The following is a 22,100-nucleotide window of genomic DNA, read 5'->3' as shown; positions in this document are numbered from 1 at the left end:
TAGTTGGCCAAGAAGCATGCCCAGCCTACTGACCTAATCTGTCCGGGGGAGTGCCACCTCCATTCATAACAGGTTGTCAACTCACTTTGCACACTTGAGAGCCTGCAACACACAGCACCTCTGTCTTGTCTGTATTCAGTTTCATTACACACACACACTCACAGTAATGCTTATTATAATCCTGTAGGGATGGTCAGCAGTATTGCCATGTGATTCCTCTCTGGTTAAAATAAATTGGTTCTCTCCTCATTTTTTAAATAAACATCTCACTTCTCGCTTTTCCTCGAGTTTTTCTTTCTCTAGTTGAGCTTTCGAAATGACCTGGACCCAGACAGAATCAGGCTGCTTGCCACCCTGTCATTGAAGCAAGGTTTGGACATGGTAGAATGCAAGAAATGTTATGCATGGCACAGCTGCCCAAAACAATTTTTGTGGTTATTGCTGCATTGCCAAAGGGAGAGAGAGAGAGAGAAATAATAATAATTTGAGAAGTGGTAAAAACAGTGGAGGGTTTTTTTTTAAGTAGAAAGTGTTCCTTGCAAATGGCTTTTGTAGAAGCTGAGGCTTTCTCTCACCATTTGTGATTCCAAAATTAAGCTAATCCACATGACTTTTTGACTGGCTCTGTGGCTCATCACTCCATCCCTGGAGTGTCTGGGAGAGAGGGGTAGTGGTAAATTGTGAAGGTGCTGTTCATGCAGAGATATTATGGCTTCAACAGGAAGTGAAGATTTTTCTCATGTCCCTACAGTCCCTGGCTTTCCTTGACATCCAGTCTGACAAAGAATTCTGCTGGATTTGAAAACTTGCTTGCTATTTTGTGACATTTCAATGGGATTTTAACCTTCAGCCTCATATCCCTCTTCCTCTGCTTAGCAGCGGTTTCTCTCTGAGAACAGCTTTTGTTATATGACACGAAGAGGACTGGCATATATCTGCCCCGCACCACTCACATAAGAGCAGGATTAAGAGTCCTGCTCCTGTTGCTGTTCAGTGAGTCAGCACAGTCCAGTGGTTAGAGTGTCAGACTAGGAAATGGGAGACCTGGGTTCAAATCCCCACAAGCCGTGAAGTTCGCAGGGCAACCTTGGACCACTCCCTGCCTCTCCGTCTAACCTACCTCACAGGGTTGTTGGGCAGATAAGAAGAGGAGAGGGAAAGGCAGCAAACAAATGAGTAAATAAATATTCCAGGGTGGCGCTGGAGGCTGGGCACAACTCCTTTCGAGGTGCAAGCAGCAAAGCTGCCTTCATGGTACTTTCTCCAGGGGATGCCAACAATGCCTTTGCCCCTGCATTCATTCATATTCCTTCATTGCAGGGGGTTAGACTAGATGATCCTCAGAGTCCCCTCCAACTCTATGATTCTTTGAAACGTTCATCCACAGGGTTAAATCAATAGGTGAGAGGAAGACTCAATATGGCTTCTGCTAGCTCTGTCCCCCTTCATCACTGCCCCCTCTACCCTCTGAGGTGGAGGGTGACTGCAGCAGGGAGCCTGCTGTTCTTATGTAGGGTCTTTGCATGAGATCGAATCCTGAAAATCAGTGTCCCTCCATGAGTAAACCGGGCTCTCCACAGCAGATGTTCCAAGGGATGGTGGTGATGGGGGAATCTAGAATGCTCTTCCCTGCCTGCGTGTTCATTTAACCCAGAAGACAAATGTCCGAATAGCGCTTTAGTTGAGCTCTGAGGTACTTACACAAAGCAGATGTGGATGTGCTTTGATGCGGCTTGCAACGGGGGAAGCTTCCACATGTGTTAATTTGAACAAGGATGCCTAGAAACATCGCCACACAGTCCAGACGATCTGTTGGGCCGTTATTTTCCTCATACCAAGAATCTGGCTCAAAGAGTGTGAATTTAGGTGATTGGGGCAGGGGGAGAGATAACAGAGGGATAGAAAAGAAACATGGAGTCAGGAGTAGGAAAGGCCCTCATGTAAGAGGGGAGCTTGGAGGAAGGCTTTGAACAGAGAGAAAAAAGCTGTGGCACCAAGTTGGTATTCCAGGAGGAAATTCCAGGCACGAAGGGCAGCAGGTCTAGTGGATGGAGCTGTTTAAGAGTTGCTGACTTCAGGGCGGAACTAGAGTATATTCCAGGGTTTTTTAACTGAAGGGGCAGAGAGCAAGGAGATAGGTTTTTGCCGTGTTCTGTGGAGTCAAGTGACGTTATACATTTAAAATTTATTATTATGTTACGTCCCAGCTTTCTTCCAAGGAGCTCACGTGGTGTTCCTGGTTCTCCCTCTCCCCAGTTACAAACAAGTCAGGCTGCTCTGGTCCTAGTTTAACACTCTAAGCACCACACCTGATGACCAGTCAGATATGGGGAAGGAAAGAGATAGGAAGAATCAAAGACAGGTGGGAGACTTTTCCTTCATGGGTGGTGCTAGTATCAATAGTAAATGAGGCCCCAAGGGGGGTGGGGAAATCTAATGATTTCCACTTAATATATATCATTTGTACCTTGCATCGGGTGGCTCTGTGGTTTAAACCACTGAGCATAGGGCTTGCCAATCTGAAGGTCAGCGGTTCGAATCCCCGCGACGGTGTGAGCTCCCGTTGCTCGGTCCCAGCTCCTGCCAATCCAGTAGTTTTAAAGCACATCAAAGTGCATGTAGATAAATAGGTACCGCTCCGGCAGGAAGGTAAATGGCGTTTCCGTGTACTGCTCTGGTTTCGCCAGAGCATGAGCCAGAAAAACTGCCTGCGGACAAATGTCAGCTCCCTCGGCCAGTAAAGCAAGATGAGCACCGCAACCGCAGAGTCGTTTGCGACTGAACTTAAGTGTCAGGGGTCCTTTACCTTTATCTAAATAATAGAAGTCACTGTAGACTTAGAGTATTCTTGATTACTGGACAATATATTTTGTGAACTTCTTGGTTCTATAGAGACTTACTCAACACACTGATTTCAAAGGGACTTAGGTTGCAATCTTATAGAAATTTACGTGGTAATAAGCCCCAAGAATAAGTAGGTGGAGCTTACTTTTGAGCAGACATGCATAGGGCCCTACTGTTGTTTAGGATCACAGCCTAAGGTAGCACAGTCTTGACTATGTCCACTCAGAAATGAGTCCTATTGAATGCAAACATACTTACTCCCAGGTAAGTGGGGTTAAGATTGCAATTGTATACACTAACTTAGAAGTAAACTCTATTGAAGAATGGGATAAGATGTTTAGGATTGCAGCTTCATTCGTAGAGGAATAAAAACACAGTTCTAAGCATTTAATTAGCATTTAATCTAAGTATTTAATTAGCGTACAAGACTTATTCTTAAGTAAACATGGGTAGGATTGGTTTGTGAATGTATGTTTTAGTCTTCCTGCTTGTAGTTCAAGAGTCCTGATAAATGTCACTGGATCCGCTAATGGATAGGGGGCCAGATCATGAATGTAAGCAACCTTGTCTGATTCTTTTTGTGTCTGCGAGACCTTAAGACTTCCAAAAAAATCTTCTTCTTTTTTGCAAAGGCAGTTTTTCTCCTTCTCAAAAATGGCTTGCCTGAGTAAAGTCTTACTGGTTAGAATAGTTCAGATGTGATTTCCTTAATTGCTTTTTTGGCATGTTTTCCTTAGCATATATTTGCATTTTAAACCCCATTTGACTAGAATCTTTTGATGCTCAGAAGGAACCGGGATCACCTGGCATCCCCTTGGGGAGCATTCAGTTCCCAATGAATGAAAAATTGCCAATTTTCTTAACTGACAGCTGTATGAATGGAGGTGTTTGGGTTTGCTTTTTGGCTCAGAGACAAATTTGTGTCAAACTTTGAAGACGCATGAAGGAGGAAAGCTTTCTGGTGTAAAGAGAGAATATTGTATGCGTACAAAGAGAGCCTTTAGATTAACTGTAGGTGCTCAATACAAATTCTTAGAAATGAGGAAATGGCATGAAGTGACAAGGTGTAAAATGATTAGGAGCAGTGAACAAAATCTTGTTTGGCTTGCGGTCATTTGAAGGGTAATTTTGAATGCTGTTTTATGGATGATGGGGAAAATCTGTAGAATGGGCCACTGTTCAGAGTTAATAGCCTAGTTGCCTGTGGAGGATAAAATTCACCTCTTGGTGACCAGGCAGCGTTTGAACATTGAGAAAGATTAGCGGAGCAAATCTATGTATATTTACTCAGGAGTAGGCACCATTGTGCTCAGTGATGCTTATATCCCAGTAAATAAGTTTAGATTGCAGTCTAAAGAACTGATGGCTCCCCCTTTTCAGGTGACCAGTGTAGGGATGGACAATTTTTTGTTAGTTCTGGTTTCTCTCAGGCTGCGCACACATTACTATTTACTTTGGCTTCAGTCTGCTCCCATCACTAGTGTTGGAAGCTGTAAAGACATGGTGTTAGCCACAATCTGTAGGCTACAATTCTGCAGTTTCTTGAGAAATGCTCCAGCGTTTTCCATCCAAAAGCTGCAATTAAAAGTGAGGCGTGTACAGTTCAAACTGCCATTGCAAGTGCACAGAGGACAGCTTCATTGCATTTGCTTCGCTCCAAACGATTCTGGGAGCTTCGTTTGTTGAGGGCGCTGAGAGTTGTTAAAGGTAAAGGTAAAGGGACCGCTGACCATTAGGTCCAATCGTGGCCGACTCTGGGGTTGCGGCGCTCATCTCACTTTAATAGCCAAAGGAGCCAGCATACAGCTTCCGGGTCATGTGGCCAGCATGACTAAGCCGCTTCTGGCGAACCAGAGCAGCACACGGAAACACCGTTTACCTTCCTGCCAGAGTGGTACCTATTCATCTACTTGCACTTTGACGTGCTTTTGAACTGCTAGGTTGGCAGGAGCAGGGACCAAGCAACAGGAGCTCACCCCATCACGGGGATTCGAACTGCCGACCTTCCAATCGGCAAGCCCTAGGCTCAGTGGTTTAACCCACAGCGCCTCCCGCGTCCCTCTTGAGAGTTGTTAGGAGACCCTTATTTCCCTCATGGAGCTACAGTTCGCAAGAGTTCCCTGGGAAAAGAGGGATTGATTGTAAATGTAAAACCATTCTGGAAACTGTAGCTCACTGAGGGGAAAGAGGGCAGGGAGGTATGTCCTAACAACTCTTCAGCACCCTTAAAAAAACAGCAGATCCCAGGATCCTTTGCGAGGAAGCCATGACTGTTTAAAGTGGTATGATGCTACTTTAAATGTATAGTGCAGATCGGACCTAGTTTAAGATCCACTGAAGGTTGCCCAGGCCTGCCAGATAGCCACCTTACACCCCCATTTCCAAGCAAATACAAAGAAAGTTTGCTTTTCTTCATTATTTTCCTTTCCAGAAGGGGCTGTCTCCTTTCTCTTGTTCTCTCTCCCCGCTCCTCCTCTGCCCTTGATGCACAGCTGATTCCCATCAGTTTACCTTCTGAGACAGGCGGGTGCCAACAATAAGATTTGGGTGGCATGGATAGCTAGTTTCACCCCATCAGTCAACCTGCGGTGCCTTCCAGGATTTGGGGCCCATAACTCTTTTGATGGTAATGCATCATGGGGAGTGGGGGTGCAATTGTTTTCAAGATTGCAGCAGGAGGAGTGTTTTAAACCTTCCCTTCCCAACTATCTCCTCGTGGGGGAAAGCAGAAGCTCCCTTTGACTGCCTTGTGCCAAGGTTGTCACTCTTCTTTCCCCATTCACAAATCCTCCCTGGAGCCAGTAAGGAAACCAGCAGGCTAAGCTGCTTTGCATTGCAGTGGCCCCTGGTGGATATATCAAAACACCACATCTTTTTTAGAATTCAAAGCTTATCCCTCTTATTAGAAAGCTGGAAAACCGTTTCCCAACCTCATGGGTTTGCAAGCAATTTCAGCCATGATTTTTGGCCAAAGCCCCTATTTCCATAATGTCATTAAACTTTGGGAGTCTTTTGGGGACAGTTTGCAGTTATCCTAAATATTAGCAGCTTCTGTGGGGAGCAATCTGGGTCATTTCTCCAGATGATTCTGTTGTAGCAAAATTGCTCTTAGATATCAAAAGTTGTTTCTGCTGAAAATGCAATCCTCTCCCCCCCCAAGCTGCGGCTACCATTGCTATGTGAATTGTGGTTTCGTGAGTATTGCACAATGCTGTGTTGCACAATTCTTCGGTAAATTTATTTAGCAGGAAGAGCTAATAAAACAACCCAAATGAATTTGTTCACCATGCTGCGGAACAGTTACATAAGAACATAGGAAGAGCCTCCTGGATCAGGCCAATGGTCCATCTACTCCAGCACTTCGTTCTCAGATGCCTGTAGTTAACCTTCCAAGTTCCAAACACTACAACTTTTCCTCATAGGAGAGTAGCTCCAACCCTTGATCTTTGGGTTGTCCTTTTCTGAACCTTTCCCAACTCTGCAATTTAGGTAGGTAAAGCCTAGTAGGACTCAGCTGCTACATGCAGGCACATAGCTCATTCTTGGTCCCACAAACTGGGCCTTAGAATGGCTATCTGTCTGTTTCTATCCCCAAAAGAGCCTGAAAGTCTTGGTTGCTGTCTGAGAGTCCATTGAGAGCAGCACCCTGGATATGCTTCCATGAAAACCATCCAAGGTCATCTAGCAAGAGACTTAGAAGCTTATCCTGAATTTGATCACAGGAGAGCTATGCATCTGTGGTGGGGAGAGTGTGATTCTTGGCCCAGGGGCATGACCTTAACAATCGGTAGAGTTGTATCCGTGAAAGCAAAGAGCTGGGGCCATCCAATTTCTCTTTTATCTCTGTCACATTTCATCTCCAGAGCTCTGCTCATTATTTGCTTTCTGCTGCTCCAGATCAGATAACCTATCTACTCTTACCAAGCTGGGCATGGTGCCCATCCTTGCATTGTCCTCACCTCGCTATGTCTCAAATCGCTCCCCTTGCTAGGCCCTTCTTTTCCCACTGAAAGTTCCTGTTCTCGGAAGGGTCTGGTGCTGATCCTGTTCCTTGCTTTGGGTTGCTCTGTGGCTTGATTTACAGCATGGGGAAGGATTGCCAGCCCATGGACCAAATTAGGCCTGTCAGGGTTAATACGACATCTGGTGTGGGGCAGGCAAAGTGTGCTCCCAGCTTGTGTTCAGTGCCATTTAAGTTTGGTGCCAAATGCAAGCCACATGGCTTTGGCCAGGGTCGTATCTGCCTGGCATCACACAATGTTAGCTGAGGGAGGGGAGCGCAAAGGATGGGTTAAATCACTGTACTCCCCTCACTAGGGATTAGGTAACCCATGCTAGCTATTTGCCGAAACACCAACAGCCCCCGCACTTAAGAGCACAGCTACGTACGTGACCAACATTATGTGCAGTTTGGCTCCGATACTCAAGGGTGGTAACTGCCTTCCATAGAACAGCATCTTGAGTATAGGGCTGACAGTTGGGTTTTTCCTTTGTGCACAGTCTTCTTCTGCCCTTCAGAGGCCTAAGCAAGATGCTTGGCTCAAAGGAGGCTGAAAAGAGTGCCTGTCCTCAATAAATTGTTCCCGGTTTATATGCTGAAACAAGGTTTGTCCAGCTGCCAGGATAGCTCTGTGTCTGAAAGGCAGACTGCAGTTTCACAGTGCCTTATGGATGTGGAACTGTAACACAGTATTTCTGCAGCAATGCTACTAAACCACAAAATGTGGGGGGCGGTGATGGTGGTGGTGAAATGCCCTTGCATTAAGAGTACTTTGTTCAGTAACTTGGAGCTCAACATGCTGAAATTTGCAAAGTTGCTGAAAGGACCTGGAGACTTACATTGTGTTCCAAAATGGATCCAGGCACTGGATCTGTGTCTGCTTGTTTTCCCCAGATCAAAAGCAGATGATGGTGGTGGTCTCAATCCTAAGCACACACTCACCAGGAAGTAAGGCCTGCTGAACTCCGTGGGGCTTACTTCTGAGAAAAACATCCTTAGGGTTGTGCTGTTGTTTGTACTTGCCCAGTTCACTATTTCACATAGCAAGTTGGAATGCTTACCTTCAAAATTCTGATTTGGGAGTTGGGCTGCAGTCCTTAATCTCCCACTTACCTGGGAGCAAGCTCCATTGACTTGCATAGGATTCACTTCTGAGTAGACGTGGTAAGGATTGCAGCCTAAAACAGCACAGAGTGCAGAAAAAACTAAAGGAAACACTGCAGAATCTTATTGGATGTTCTCTCTTTCTCCCCAGAAAATCCTCTAGACTTCTTCCTGGGATTCTGCAGTCTCGAAACTGAATGATGAAGCTGCTGTACGCTGCCCCTCTCCTCCTCCTTGCCTTTACAGCATTGGAAGCCCGACCGAAAATCTTAGGTAAGCTGCCAGTCAAAAAGATATATATACCACAAATACCTATTGAATCAGAGCTATATTAAGCATAGCAAGGAGTAGCCAGTGAATTTGTTCTCACAAAAGGAACATGATTACTTCTGGGTTTTTTGAGGGGTATTCCCCACGTGTCCTTGATGTAATAAAAGTGCACGAGTGTTGGATTTACACTAGACAATGCACACACAGGAGACCATGAAGCTCACTGGGTGCCCTTGGGCCAGTCACTGCCCCTTAGCCTAACCTACCTCACAGGGTTTTTGTGGGGATTAAATGAGGAGGGGGGCAAACCATGTACGCCACCCAGAGCTCCTTAGAGGAAGAAGGTGGCATACAAATGCGATAAGTAAATAGTAAATGTTGCTCCCGTCAGTCTCAGCCAGCATGGCCAATAGTCAGGGATGATGGGAGCTGGAGTCCAGCAAATACTTGGAGGGCCAGATGTTTCCCCCACCTTGGTAGAGAAAGTTGTGAAATGAGATCTCTCTTATTTCCCTCCTCCAGGGACGACAAAGTGTAAGACTGGCCCCCTGGACATTGTCTTTGTGATTGACAGCTCACGCAGCGTCCGCCCCTTTGAGTTCGAGACCATGCGGCGCTTCATGATTGACATCATTCACAACCTGGATATCGGGCCCAACGCCACCCGGGTAGGGGTGATCCAGTATTCCAGCCAGGTCCAGAACGTCTTCTCCCTCAAGTCCTTCTTCACCCGGGCGGACATGGAGAAGGCCATCAACGCCATTGTCCCCTTGGCTCAAGGCACCATGACGGGACTGGCAATCCAGTATGCCATGAACGTGGCCTTTACCACCCAGGAGGGGGCACGGCCGCTGCACAAGAAAATCCCTCGTGTGGCAGTGATCGTCACTGATGGGCGGCCTCAGGACCGTGTGACGGATGTGGCAGCTCAGGCACGAGCGGCCGGCATTGAAATCTATGCCGTGGGCGTGCAGCGGGCAGACATGAACTCCCTCCGGGCCATGGCTTCTCCCCCACTGGAGGAGCATGTGTTCTTGGTGGAGTCCTTTGACCTCATCCAACAGTTCGGCAAGCAATTCCAGGACAAGCTGTGCGGTGAGTGATGGCGGCAGTGGCAGGGCAGTCAAGCCACCTCCCGTGGCCATTGTTGACATTCAAAAGCGATTCAGTGAGAGATCAGAACATGAGGGGAAAGGTGGCATGTTCCCCCTTTGAGGTTACCAGGATAGAAGATAGCTCAAGCGTTGTTCATGCGTTCTTGCTTCTTGTGTTGCCTGCAACCTGTAATGGAGGTGGCGATTGGGTGGATGTGAGCCCGTGAATTGATTCACAGTTTATCAAATGCTGGTTCGTCCATCAGTCTTGGCTGCTCTCTGCGAGTTTTGGACAATCTGCCTTCCCCTTTTATAAATGTGAATTTAAAGCAATTGTGAGGGTTTATCCCTTCATCCATTTTCTTATTAAGTTTTTAAAACATGATGAAGTGTACATAATGCTCTGGGGATTGCTGCATGTACAAGGGAGCAAGAGACAAAACTGGTTGCGTCACTGGCACCAGCCAATCAGTGTTGTGCACAGCCAGCTTCTGCTACCAGCCTGTAATACCATCCCTCACCCACACTGCATTGCTTAGCCCAGAGAGAGATATGCATCCAAACTTCCAAATTGGCCCCACTAACTAAAAACATTACACTGTCTTCACCCTGGTATAGCTGTTCTCATGTGTAATGTAAGTGGGCGAACTCTTATTTACCTTGTGCCATCTTGCATCTTCCAGGTGTTGATATGTGTACAGAACTGGATCATGGCTGCCAGCACACTTGTGTCAGTGTCCCAGGCTCCTTCTATTGTCAGTGTAACCCAGGATACAAGCTCAATGCTGATGGAAAGACGTGCTCCAGTAAGTAAGATCAGTACGTTCAGTCAGACAGTTATTAGGGCTGATGAGATGGACAGCAGTTCTCCCAGTACCTAAGCCTAGATTACAATGCAACTTGCACATTGGATGAATTTTATTTTGCAACCGTGTCATTGCTGATCTGCCAACGAGTAATAAGGTTCGACAATGAACCATCTGCATAATGTGGATGCATGCTGAACATGTGCCGATATGGAAAAAATGTGGTGTTCATTAGCCGACACTGTTTATTCTGTGTAAGAATCTCTTGTAAAACAAGCAGTGCTGGGTGGGAAGAAGACTCAGAAATGGATCTGTAGATAATAGATTCTACATAGATAATAGAATTGTAGAGGTGGAGTGGATCCCAAGGGTCATCTAATCCAACCTCCTGAAATACTGGAATCACAGCTAAAGAATCTTTGACAGATGACCATCCAACCTCTGTTTAAAGACCTCCAGTGAAGGAAAGTTCACCACCTTCTAAGGTGGACAGTAGAACAGTTCTTACTGTCAGGAAGTTCTTCCTCATGTTTAGTTGGAGCCTCCTTTCTTGTAACTTGAATCCATTGATCTGGATCGTGTCCCTGGAGCAGCAGAAAACAAGCTTGCTCTTATCTTGCATGCAACAGCCCTTAAGGTATTTGAAGATGGCTATCATACCACTCTCAGTCTTCTCCAGGCTACACATCCCCAACTCCCTCAACTGTTCCTCACAAGGCTTGGATTCCAGACTCTTTATCATCTTGTGCAGGAAACAAATAAGAGAAACAGCTGTGATACCTGCATTGCAGGTTGTGATGCTGGATCACTGGACTTGGACTGGGGGTTGGACTCGATGGCCCTTGTGGTCTCTTCCAACTCTATGTTTCTATGATTCTCTATGTTTCTATGACTTCAGCTGGTGGGTTGGGACCCTCATGGATCACTGACTGGTCCCAGGTGGGTTGCAACAGCAGCACTACCAACATGCAAATATATGGTAAAAGACTGAGAAGTGTTTTCCCAAATGCATGTTTTGGTTAAAAGTGGGTCCTGAGTCTGAAAAGGTTAAAGATTCCTGATGACACTTGGGTTCCCATCCCACTCTACAATTTTGTGATTCTGTGAAAGTGACAATGTGCCTGTGCCTGTGACCTCTTATAAGGATGGGAGAGAAACTGGGTTCAGTTAACATTTAAGGAGGAACCTACCTAATCTGCAGTTTCCAAAACAACGTATAAATGAAAACACAGCCATCCTTCAACATTTGCTCTTCTCTGGATTTTGCAATGTAGCTTTCTGGCTAAGCAATGTGTACAAAAACGCATATCCTGGAGTATAAGGGGAAATAGCATACGAATGTGCATTGGATTTGGGTAAATTGCTTTGCAGAAATGCATATTTTGGGCAAAATGTGCATAAGAAAGTGTATATACAGTCATACCTCATGTTACGGATGCTTCAGGTTACATGTCTTCAGGTTGCGGACTGTGGGAAACCTGGAAATACTGGAACGGGTTACTTCCGGGTTTTGCCGCTCGTGCATGTGCAGAAGTGCTAAATCGCTCTTTGTGCATGCGCAGAAACGCCAAATCGCGCTGGCGCCTGTGCAGATGCGGCGCTTCAGGATGCGAATGCTGCAGGTTGCGGACACGCTTCCATCATGGATCACGTCCGCAACCCGAGGTTCCACTGTATTAGGAGAAATCCTAACAAAAATGCTGATGAATTTTCACAAAGACTTCAAAAATAAATGAATTGCAAAACGAAGAAGAAATGTGGAAGACTGAACTGGAAAAATGAGAAGCCAAAAACTAACAGGATCTGCCTACCCCCTAGCTTCTTGTCAACATGAGTCGCTGTACCTGATATCCTCTGATGGCAGACCCAGTGCCCAAGTATGCAAGAGTGGACAAGCCTTACCTATGGCTTTTGTTTGCCCAGTCCATGACGTGTCCTTTTTTTTAAACCTCTGCAGTCATTGATGCCTGTGCTGATGGGAGACACGGCTGCGAGCATCAATGCGTCAGCTCTCTCGGCTCCTACACTTGCCGCTGCCGGACAGGCTATCAGCTCAACCAAGACAAGAAGACATGTAGCAGTGAGTAATCTCCATCTAAGGGCGTAAGACGAGTCCTGCTGGATCAGATAAGAAACCTCTCTAGAGCTGGATCTTCTTTCACACAGTGGCTGATCAGGTTCCCCTGCGAAGCCCACAGGCAGGACGCTCCCCACTGTCACCCCCCAGCAACTGGTATCAAGAGGCATGGAACTAGTATATTGCCATCATGATAGATCACGTCACCTCTTACTCTCTTTTTCTCTGAATGAAAAAGCCCCCGACATTGTGGTCATTCCTGATAGGGGAGTTTCTCCAGCCCCCTGTTAATTTTGGCTGCCCTTTTCTGCCTCTGTATTCCATAATATTGGGGAAGGGGTGGTGGGTTGGTAGCTATTAAATGGGAACTGGGATCTCGGAGGAATGGAGGCATTTTGCAGGAGGGAAGAGCAATGGGTCCTGATCACCTCAAAATCATTCCCCACCCCCCTCTATTACTTCCAGTGATCAATTTCTGCAACTTTGGCAACCACAGCTGCCAGCATGATTGTGTGAATATCCTCAACGGGTACTATTGTCGCTGCCGCGATGGTTACACCCTGCAGGCTGATGGCAAGTCATGCCAGGGTAAGTGTTGCATTGTGTGGCTGTGGCGGAGAACACCATATGCATTGGTGCGGAGGGGGGAGCAAAAAAGAAAAGCAAACAAGTGAGCTAAAACATAGAGTGCAACATCTGGCTATGATTCATTACTAGGTTTGCCAAGTGACTGTTTTGAAAATGAGTTGGGATGTCTCAAAAGAAGACACCCATAGAGTCGGTGGACGGGACTGTGATGCACTGGATTTATAGGCTGTGACTTCAATATAAAACATGTTCCTTAGAGCGCTGGAGAATCCTGGTGATCAACATAACCAAAGGCAATATTGCCTTTCTAATTTTCCTTAGAACCACAGAATTGTGGAATTGGAAGGGACCACAAGGGCCATTTAGTCCAGCTCCCTGCAATGGAGGAATTACAGCCAAAGAATCCATCCAGCCGGTTAAAAAAAACCTCCAATGAAGGAGAGTCAACCACCTTCCATGCTGGCCTATTCCCCTTTTGAACAGCTTTTACTGTCAGAAAGTAAATCCTAATATTTAGTTGGAATTGCCTTTCTTGTCATTTGATTCCGTTGGTTCGGGTCCTCCCCCCTGGAGCAGCAGAAAACATAGTTTATAGTTTCTTCACCGTATGGTCCTAATGGTTCTCCACCTGGTGCAACATGCTGAACTCCGTAGCTAGATGAAATTATCCCCATGATTTGTGTTTCAGCCAGCGACCTCTGCAATAGCGTAGAGCATGGATGTGAATTTAAGTGCGTCAGCACTGCAGGCTCTTACCACTGTCTTTGCCCAGAGGGTCAGCAGCTCCAGGCAGACAAGAAGACATGCAACAGTGAGTATTAGGGGTTTTCCTTGCTATGGAATGTTCTTCATGCATGGCTCCTCTTTGATACCTGAAACAGATTCCTAGCCATGACATCTCACATGACACAGAGTATTTCAAATAGATGGCAGGCAGGTAAGTGGCAATGTCTTGATCCTGACTGATCACTATTCCTGATATCTCTTAGATGGACACACATTCAGAGATACTGTTTCTGCTTTTGAAAATACAACAAAAAGTGTCCCAGTTGGCACATAACAGAAATGCATGATTGGTTAGGAGGAGCTGAGGGATGCATTGGTTGCTGTGTGTTGTTAGACTGGATTTGCCGAGTTGGGTAGCAATGGCCTCAGAGAAGACAGAATGCCTCCTGTATCATGGGATCTAATGCTACAACAGAGGAGTTTGTGTATTATTTGCAAAAATATGTGACAGGAAGCAAAAGACTAAATAAAAGAAGTGAATACGAGGTGTTCAGAATAGTGAGATCATTAAAATACTAAGCAGAATCCTGAATCATGATGTGCCACTAGTTCTTGCATTGGTACTGTTGTATTTTCTCTCTCTCTCTCTCTCTCTCTCTCTCTCTCTCTCTCTCACACACACACACACACACACACACCACTTCCTATATAGAAGGAACACATGGTACTTGCTTCTCATATTTTAACAGCTGCACAAAAATTATTTGCCCAAAGATGGAAAGACATAGTACTCCCTCGTTGGAAAGAGCAGTTTATCAAAGTTTAGCATTTTGCTATAAAGACAAAATTAACATCTTATCTAAGAGCAAGAGTACCTGATGATTATAGGAACAAATTCTGGGGGAGCTGGTCTCCTTTCGTACAGTTCTGCCAAGAGAACTGCTACCTTCCGGAACCTCAGGTTGGCTTTAACTTTCTAAAGTTGTGCTTACCATAATCTCTTACTGAAAAACATTGGATAAAATGTAGAGACGAACAGTGTTGTATTTGTATGAAATTTGCTTCATGTTCATTTTCAAGTTTTTTTTTTTTTAATGATGTTGTTAAAGGTAACTTTAAAAGGAGTAATAATTATAATAACAATATCTGGGATGTCAGGTTGTAACCCAATCTTACAAAGGGATTTGCATGTCCTAATTAGGCTGTGGTGTCAGTTGGTAGCAAGAGGGCACTGTTGACCCACAGTTTGTCTGTGTGATTTGCTGAGGAAGCAGAATGCTGGTGATGCAAGAGGCAAGGCACAAGAGATTGCCTACTGAAAATCATGTGTGTGAGAGGTACATTGTAGTTGTCTAGAAACAGTACTGGGATTGGGTTTCCAAAGGTCTTGTAAAGTGTAGCAAAAGAGCTACAGGATTGTGAGGGAATTCTCCAACTGTGTGAAGCTGGGATCCTCACAGCTTGGAGGTGCCCAGTCTGGACTTTTCAGCAACTCAAGGGTGATGGCCCAATATCCATCATATATCTCACTTTGCTGCTATTTCAGAAGACAAGGCTAACGCTCATCTCCGTTCGCCTCCCCTTTTCTCCTTGGGCTATAGAGTGCAAAGCTGGGCACATCGACTTGGTGCTGGTGATCGATGGCTCCAAGAGCGTCCGGCCTCAGAACTTCGAGCTGGTGAAGCAGTTTGTGAACCAGATTGTGGACTTCTTGGACGTGTCCCCTCACGGCACGCGCGTGGGGCTGGTCCAGTACTCGAGCCGAGTGCGCACGGAGTTCCCTCTCAACAAGTACACGACAGTGGCTGATGTCAAGAAAGCGGTGCAGAGAGTGCAGTACATGGAGAAGGGCACCATGACAGGCCTGGCCCTCAAGCACATGCTGGAGCACAGCTTCTCGGAGGCGGAAGGGGCCCGGCCCCTTTCCCAGAATGTGCCCAGAGTAGGCCTGGTCTTCACGGACGGCCGTTCTCAAGACGACATCTCCGAGTGGGCGAGAAGAGCAAAGGAGTCAGGTGAGGGTGCAGCAGGGATGTGTAATTGGGATCTGTCTATAGGTATTGCGGAGCTTTTATTCAGGGGTGAGGAGCTGAAAGGAGGTTGCTTCCGAATTTCTCCAATCAGTAAAGCACTTGATCTCTAACTGTACGCATTTTTCCATACAACTCTTTTCTCTAGGTATGTTCTGACCATAGAGGTTGGGCTATGAATTGCCGCTGTGTCTCAGTGGTAAGACACCTGCTTTGCATGCAGAAGGTCCCAGGTTCAGTCTCCTTTATCTCCAGATAGGGCTGTCTGAAAGGAACCCTGGAAAGCCAGTGCCAGGAGAGATGTAAGATTTCTGGAAATTTTGAAGCTGCTGGAGATAATATTTCCCCCCCAGCTAGCCCCTTAGACGTTGTCACCTGATGTCCTTGACAGTTGGGCAGCCCCTCTCCCATGTGGCAACATGGTCCACCAAGGGTAGAGGAGTGTGGGATCCATCCAGTTGGCAGGAAAAGATTCCTGACTCGTGTGCTAGGGATTGAACTTGGAGTTTCTGCAGGCAGACATGCTGTACCACCAAGAGATGCTGCCTTCTCTATCCTTCCAGCACCTACAAATTCTAATCGGTTTCTTTCATGAGCTGCCATGGTTTCCCTGAAAGGATGCTGGGAATTGTAGCCAGTTGGGCTTGCTGAGGATTCTGCTAGAGACCCCTTCATCACAGAACTACAGTTCTCAGGATCTCATGGGGAGAGGGAATGCTTGCTTATTTTAAACCGGTTTGAAAGCTGCAGTGCAGACAGGGGCTGAGCCACTCTGTAGGCAGACTGTCTGGGATGGCAATGCCTGCATTCTAAGAGTTTGAGCCAAATAACTCCTTTGCTCTTGGCACCAGGGCGGCCAGAGGTTTGCTGGAGCATTCCAGCCAGTTTGTTCTGCCTCTGTGTTTCTGGGCAGTGTCAGGAATTTGTGGCTAATTAGCGAATTCTCTCGTTTCCTCCTGTTATTGCCAAAAGGAAAATGCAGAGGAGTGTCAAATTACAGGGCTTAGAAAAATTGAGGTGGTTATGCTGCTTTCTAGTCAGTTGCTGAACTCCCAAGAGATGAGGAAAAGGGAAGGTACAGCGGCCTTTCTTATCCCTGGCCAGAAGAGGACAGGCAGCTTAAACCCAGAACAAGAAATGGAGGAAAAAGAAGTTTTCATCCTTTGCCAATGTTATGCCTGGAAGCTGCAGCTTACTTCTCATTGAAAGTTGTGTCTTCTTCTGTTTTTCAGTCATCTGGTTCCAGATTTTCAAGACTTGTTCTTTTCCCATAGGTGGCTAAGAGCACGATCATGATGGGACAGAGCAGGGCAGATAAAATTGAACACACAGTATTATTTAATCCTGTGTTCTCCTGTCTATAACTCTCTCTTCTTGCATGATATCCCACTTCATTGCCTACATGACAGGGATCAGCCATTTTGTATCCTGGGACCTCAAGGTCTCCTAATCTGGACCCAACTATTGACCCAGTCTCATAGAACTCCCATGATTCTCTCCCACTTCAGTTGTTTTCTGTCATGAACCCTTCCCTCACGTTGTGGGCAGAAGTTTTGGAAGAGCGCTCTGTGGTTGGCGCAAGACCTGAGGTTAAAACTACTCTGGGAGAAGAAGGGGAAGGGTGTTATTATTTGTCCCATCCTAATTATGACCAGCTTGTAGTGATGCAGAGGCAGGTTTGTTTACTGGTAGCACTGGTGTTACAGAGCACATGTCCTACGGAAACAAGAGAGGCCTCATCTGTATTGACTTTCCACCAGCTATCGATGATGCACCTCATTGCCCAGTCATCCCCTTGGTCTCTTGACCTGAGTCTCCTGTTTTAATTGTTGTGTTGCTTTAATGGAATTGTTTTATTGCATATTTCAGCGATGGATGTTCATATTTTAATGGGATGGTTTTATTGTGTATTTTAATTATGGATCTTTGCGTTTTAATGTTTGAGCCTTTGATTTCTGTACTTCTAAACTGTGTAGAAGCCTAGTTTGGCATTAAGCAGTATAGAAATCCACAAATTATAGTGATAATAATAGTGACTACTAATACCTGAGAGACCTACTTCCATGCAGACCTCACCAATTATGAAGACTGGTCAGAAAGGCTCTCATGGCTGCATCATCAGCCTAGGCTTGCTATTCAAAGGAGAGCCTTCTTGGTGGTGGTACCCCAGCTCTGGAACTCCTCCCTCAATCTCAGAAACAATTGGTTCTGTCTTCATGCACTGTGTATGAATGGCATCCCATAGCACTGGCTATTGAGATTCAAACAAATTGCCTGACTTCCCAAAAACTGAAACCCTTGTATCCTATACATGTTGCCGGTTCTGCAGGAATTACCATGTTTGCGGTCGGAGTCGGCAAAGCTGTTGAAGAGGAACTGAGAGCGATTGCTTCTGAGCCAGTAGATCAGCACTTCTCATACTCTGCAGATTTCAACACCATGACAAACATTGTGGACAATCTCAAAGTCAACATCTGTCCTGGTAAGCGATGGCGGAATCTAGGCAACAACCTTTACCGCTATGCTTCTACTGTCAGATATTTGAATGCCATGTTCCAGTAAATCCTGTAAGCAAATAGGTCATTCTGCACATGATTCTGTGTCTTGCCTCACATTACATCACTTTCCAGGTCATTTAACGCTAAATTTAGTATCCCCCTAAAGAAAGGGGGAAGCTGTGTAGAGACATCCTGAACCTGTGTTCAGTGTGTATCGTGTGAACAGGTCTAGTAGTTGAGCTGCGGTACAGTTCTTCACTTGTGGTGCTCCACAGGTGTGGAATCTGTGTGGCCATGCGCACAACAATTGAGCACAACAATTGAGCTGTACAAATCAACAAGCACACACTTGGTCACATTAACAATTCTACACCTGCAGAGGCAGCTTATATATCTGTTCAATGTATGTGTGAATAAGTCTCATAGCACAGAGACTTGGAGATGGTAAGGGGTAGACTTTCAATAATAATAAATATAAATAAGGCTTTTCCCTATCAGAAAGCATTAGAGCATTGCATATATCGTATACAGTATGTCAATTAAGGTCACAACAGGAGCCTGTGGAAATTTGAGAATTGTTCCCCTGACCCCTATCAGTTCTTCATTGCAGCCCTTGGGCAATTTTTTATCACAGAAAGCTAACTGCATTTCACGTTTTGGTTGCCTTCACTTAACCAACTTAGCCCAGAGTGCAGGAGTCAGTGGCAAGCTGATGGTCACATCAGATCAAAGGTTTTTTATGGAATCAGGGGCCTCTGGTGCTATTAAGTGTCGATAGTGCTGAACTGAATATGTTTCTAATATATTTTATGTTATTTCAGAGGAAGGCAAGGGAGAAACTGAATTCCGCAACCCGTGTGAATGTGAGGCCCTGGTTCAGTTCCAGACAAACAGTCTTGCAATCCTGGAAGACCTCACTGATAAAAATATCCTTTTTGGTATAACCTTCATGAAAAGTGAAAGCGGGCAGGAACATTTGTTATGTTGCCTTTCCCCGCTGTCAGGGAACTGCCATCAGAGCCAGAGGGAGAGGGAGGGCTCCAGAGGGATTCCGGAGAGCGTCCCGGGAGGGAGAGAAGCAGCACATCTTCTGGGGAAGGAAATCAGCGTAGCACCAGTGGAGAAGGGGGGCAGATGGGGGAATCGGCGAGGTGGCTCCAAGACTCCTCACCGACAACCAGCGGGGAGAGCACGGGTCTTCCGATGCCCACACCCTCCCTGCGCAGAAGGCTTCCGCGCAGGGAGAGTAGGCGGAGACTAGGCGTCAAAGAACTTTTATGCTGGAAGAAGTTCAAGAAACGCCCACTGACGGATTCTGCCAGTGATTGAGACAGCCACGGGCGGGTGGCTGTCCAGACAGAAAGGGTTCACTCAGGCAACCCACCCAGGTGTGGCGCCGATTTACACACGAGCAACCCCTAGAACCATTACACCCCCCTTTCTTGGAAGGATTTAGATTCTCATTTTAAGCATCCCATTCTCCAGGGTTTCAGAGGGCAAATTGTACCTAAAAGGGCAGAGTCTTGGGGGAAGTGCTCAGCAGGCACAACAGAGCTCATGTGCAAAGTGTCTGCTGGAGTACAGTGCTCTTGATGCTGCCTTTGTGACAAGCAATAACTTCAGGGGTGGGAATGTGGTCCAGCAGCTAGAATGGATGAGTTTGGGTGTGAGGAAAGCCAAGCCCAAAGCCCCATTCAACAATGAAGTTTACTTGATGGCCTATGCAGGTCATTGTCATTCATTCTGATGATGTTAGGCTAAAATCGTGCTCTTGGGGTGGAACTAGGGATGAGTGAATCTGTTACTTTCACTTTTCTCATTTTTACAACCTTAAATTCAGGTCTCCGCATTTTTGCATCATTTTGTGGATTCTTTTAAAAAAAAGGCATGAAAATTTGCCAGCATTTCTGCGTGAATTTCTTCCAATATAGACACTTTTTTTTTTTTGCAAGCAGTTTCCTGCAAGGTAATGCATTTCTGCACGCTATCCTAATGAGATTTTGAATTGTCTTCAGGGTTTATCCCAAAGCCAGCTGCCTGAAACGGCAAAGACTCTACCATGAAGGGAAAAAGCCCCTGCAGGGTGAACATTCACACCCTTGGCCAACAGGGTTCACATGTCAGTGGTGGGTGTGGCCGTGCCACACTCATGGGCACACTTTCACACGCCTGCATGCACACTCAGGCAGGCATATGTACACAGGTACACGGCCCCCATTCTTTAGCTGATCTGAGAAAGGGAGGGGAGGGGGGTTGTGCCTCTCCATTCATCATATAATTAGCTGATTACCCAGAGAGAAGGGGGGATTTGCATACCCATCAGCACTCTGTGTCTAACCAGTGTTCAAATCCCCACTTGGCCATGAAGTTCACTGGGTGACTTTGGTTCAGGCTTGCTGCCTTTCAGCCTAACCTGCCTCACAGGGAGGTTGTGGGGATTAAATGAGGAGGGTGAGATAAAACCATGTAAGTGTCAGGGTGTCACTACATTCCTTCGTCACTCTCTGTGAATTATTGAATAATTTGCTTGGTTAGAACTTTTATCGTTTCTCTGCTTCAGGTTCTAACCAAGCAATTTATTCAATAATTCACAGAGAGTGACGAAGGAATGTAGTCTTCCCTAAATAATGGGATTGCTCCAAGTCAAGTCCCACCCTCCTACGTCTTTCCTATTCTACGTCACCCCTGCATCAGTTAATCTGATCTTTCGGCCTCTGAGCTCTCTGTTCTGCTACCCGCAATGCACGCCTGGTCCTGGGAGGGGGGTCAGGAATGCTTTCCAAGGACACTGTCATCTGTCTCTCCCCTGGTGCTTCTTCTTCCTGCTGTTCCTCTTCCAGTATTTCCCAGCTTCTGCCCTCTGCAGACTCTGAACTATGTCCTTCTGCAAACCACTGTTCTAAATCTATACTATCCTCCTGTTCTTGGGGAGGTCAACCACCATTCCTCATCAGTCCAGCCCCTGACACTAAGCAACTTGAGAGTTCCTTCCTTCGAGAAAAAGGTCAGGTAGAAATGCAGGCAGCAAATAAATAAATAATAATTGGGAGACAGAAAAAAAAATGTTGGCAGTGTGTGTGTGTGTGTATCAGGCACCAAACTGGGGGGTTAGTTGCCCCTGCCTTAAGTTGTGAATGACTGTTTGCACAATCTTGCACGTGCTGCTTTCCTTAATGCAACCACTTGCTCAGATGACTGCCAGAATTGACCAGCTGGAAAACCAGGTTGGCAGAAAATGATCGGGGCTGAGAGACACCTCACCTTATGGGCGCAGACACATCCTGTTAACTCATCATTGGCGTTCCTGTTGTAAATGGTTGTTGGTTTTCATATAACACGAGCCTGAGGGGGAAGCTGAAACTGCTCCCTACTTGCCTAGATAAAAAAAAAGAAAAATAAACAAAACTTTTTTAAAAAAACAAAGAAACCATATGTTGGAACACTTTCCCTCCCTTGGCTTGAAATGGATGGTTGGGCTGAGCCATTTGTTGAAGCTGGTTGAGCCGCAACAGGTGGATGGTTCAGAGAAGATGCAGGAAGTGAAGCAGACATTGTCTTCAAGAGCGACCGGGGTTAGTTGGCAGCCAGTGAAGTCTTTCCTGGGGCTTTGCGGAGCACTCAAGAGCCTCGGACATCAACATGCCTGGTTGAAAAAAGAAATCCACTTCCTTGCTAAATTTCATTTTCATTTTTATTTTTATTTTGTTAAAAAAGGCTTGCTTATGGAGGGAGAGACATTGGCAGCTCCTCACATTTCCAAGCTGAAGACCCTGCCGTTTTCCCCCTTGTTATCCTCCACTGTGAAAAGCAGCGCCAGCAGCTCCTTTGTCTACAGCTTTCTGCTTCAGTTGCACACAAATGCCTGCTTTTCAAAAAAAAGGAAATATTATTTTAAAATATGTAAGTTAGAATAAGATGCTCCAACCCGCCCCCCCCCCACCAAACTGGGGCATCTCTGATTGGAATATTCTGCTCCCACCCCACAACTTGACTTTGAGTGTATTGAAGGAGAATTTGTTTTTTTACCCTCCTCTTTTAAAAAAAAGAAAGTTGTTTTTTTTTT

The 22,100-nt window shown here is 46.0% G+C and overlaps 1 protein-coding gene across 2 annotated transcripts in view; it reads left to right on the top strand.

Annotated features, from left to right (window-relative positions):
* The window catches only part of MATN4 (matrilin 4), a 37,683-nt gene extending 15,944 nt beyond the window's left edge, over positions 1–21,739 (top strand). The window contains exons 2-11 of one of the 2 annotated variants that reach the window (XM_083446910.1): positions 8,100–8,221; positions 8,741–9,313; positions 9,996–10,118; positions 12,076–12,198; positions 12,661–12,783; positions 13,472–13,594; positions 15,111–15,524; positions 17,869–18,021; positions 18,859–18,963; positions 21,221–21,739. In XM_083446910.1, coding sequence (XP_083303036.1) covers positions 8,146–8,221; positions 8,741–9,313; positions 9,996–10,118; positions 12,076–12,198; positions 12,661–12,783; positions 13,472–13,594; positions 15,111–15,524; positions 17,869–18,021; positions 18,859–18,963; positions 21,221–21,276 — 1,869 coding nt within the window. In that variant the 5' untranslated portion in view covers positions 8,100–8,145 and the 3' untranslated portion in view covers positions 21,277–21,739. The remainder of the gene's footprint in view (positions 1–8,099; positions 8,222–8,740; positions 9,314–9,995; positions 10,119–12,075; positions 12,199–12,660; positions 12,784–13,471; positions 13,595–15,110; positions 15,525–17,868; positions 18,022–18,858; positions 18,964–21,220) is intronic. The other variant, XM_083446909.1, reaches the window with a different exon arrangement.
* Positions 21,740–22,100: the final 361 nt, after the last annotated feature.

The sequence above is a fragment of the Podarcis tiliguerta genome, assembly GCF_965153285.1.
Source record: "Podarcis tiliguerta genome assembly, chromosome: 6".
NCBI classification, from domain to species: domain Eukaryota; kingdom Metazoa; phylum Chordata; class Lepidosauria; order Squamata; family Lacertidae; genus Podarcis; species Podarcis tiliguerta.
Note: the sequence above shows the minus strand (reverse complement) of the source record. Positions and strands in the feature narration are given on the sequence as shown.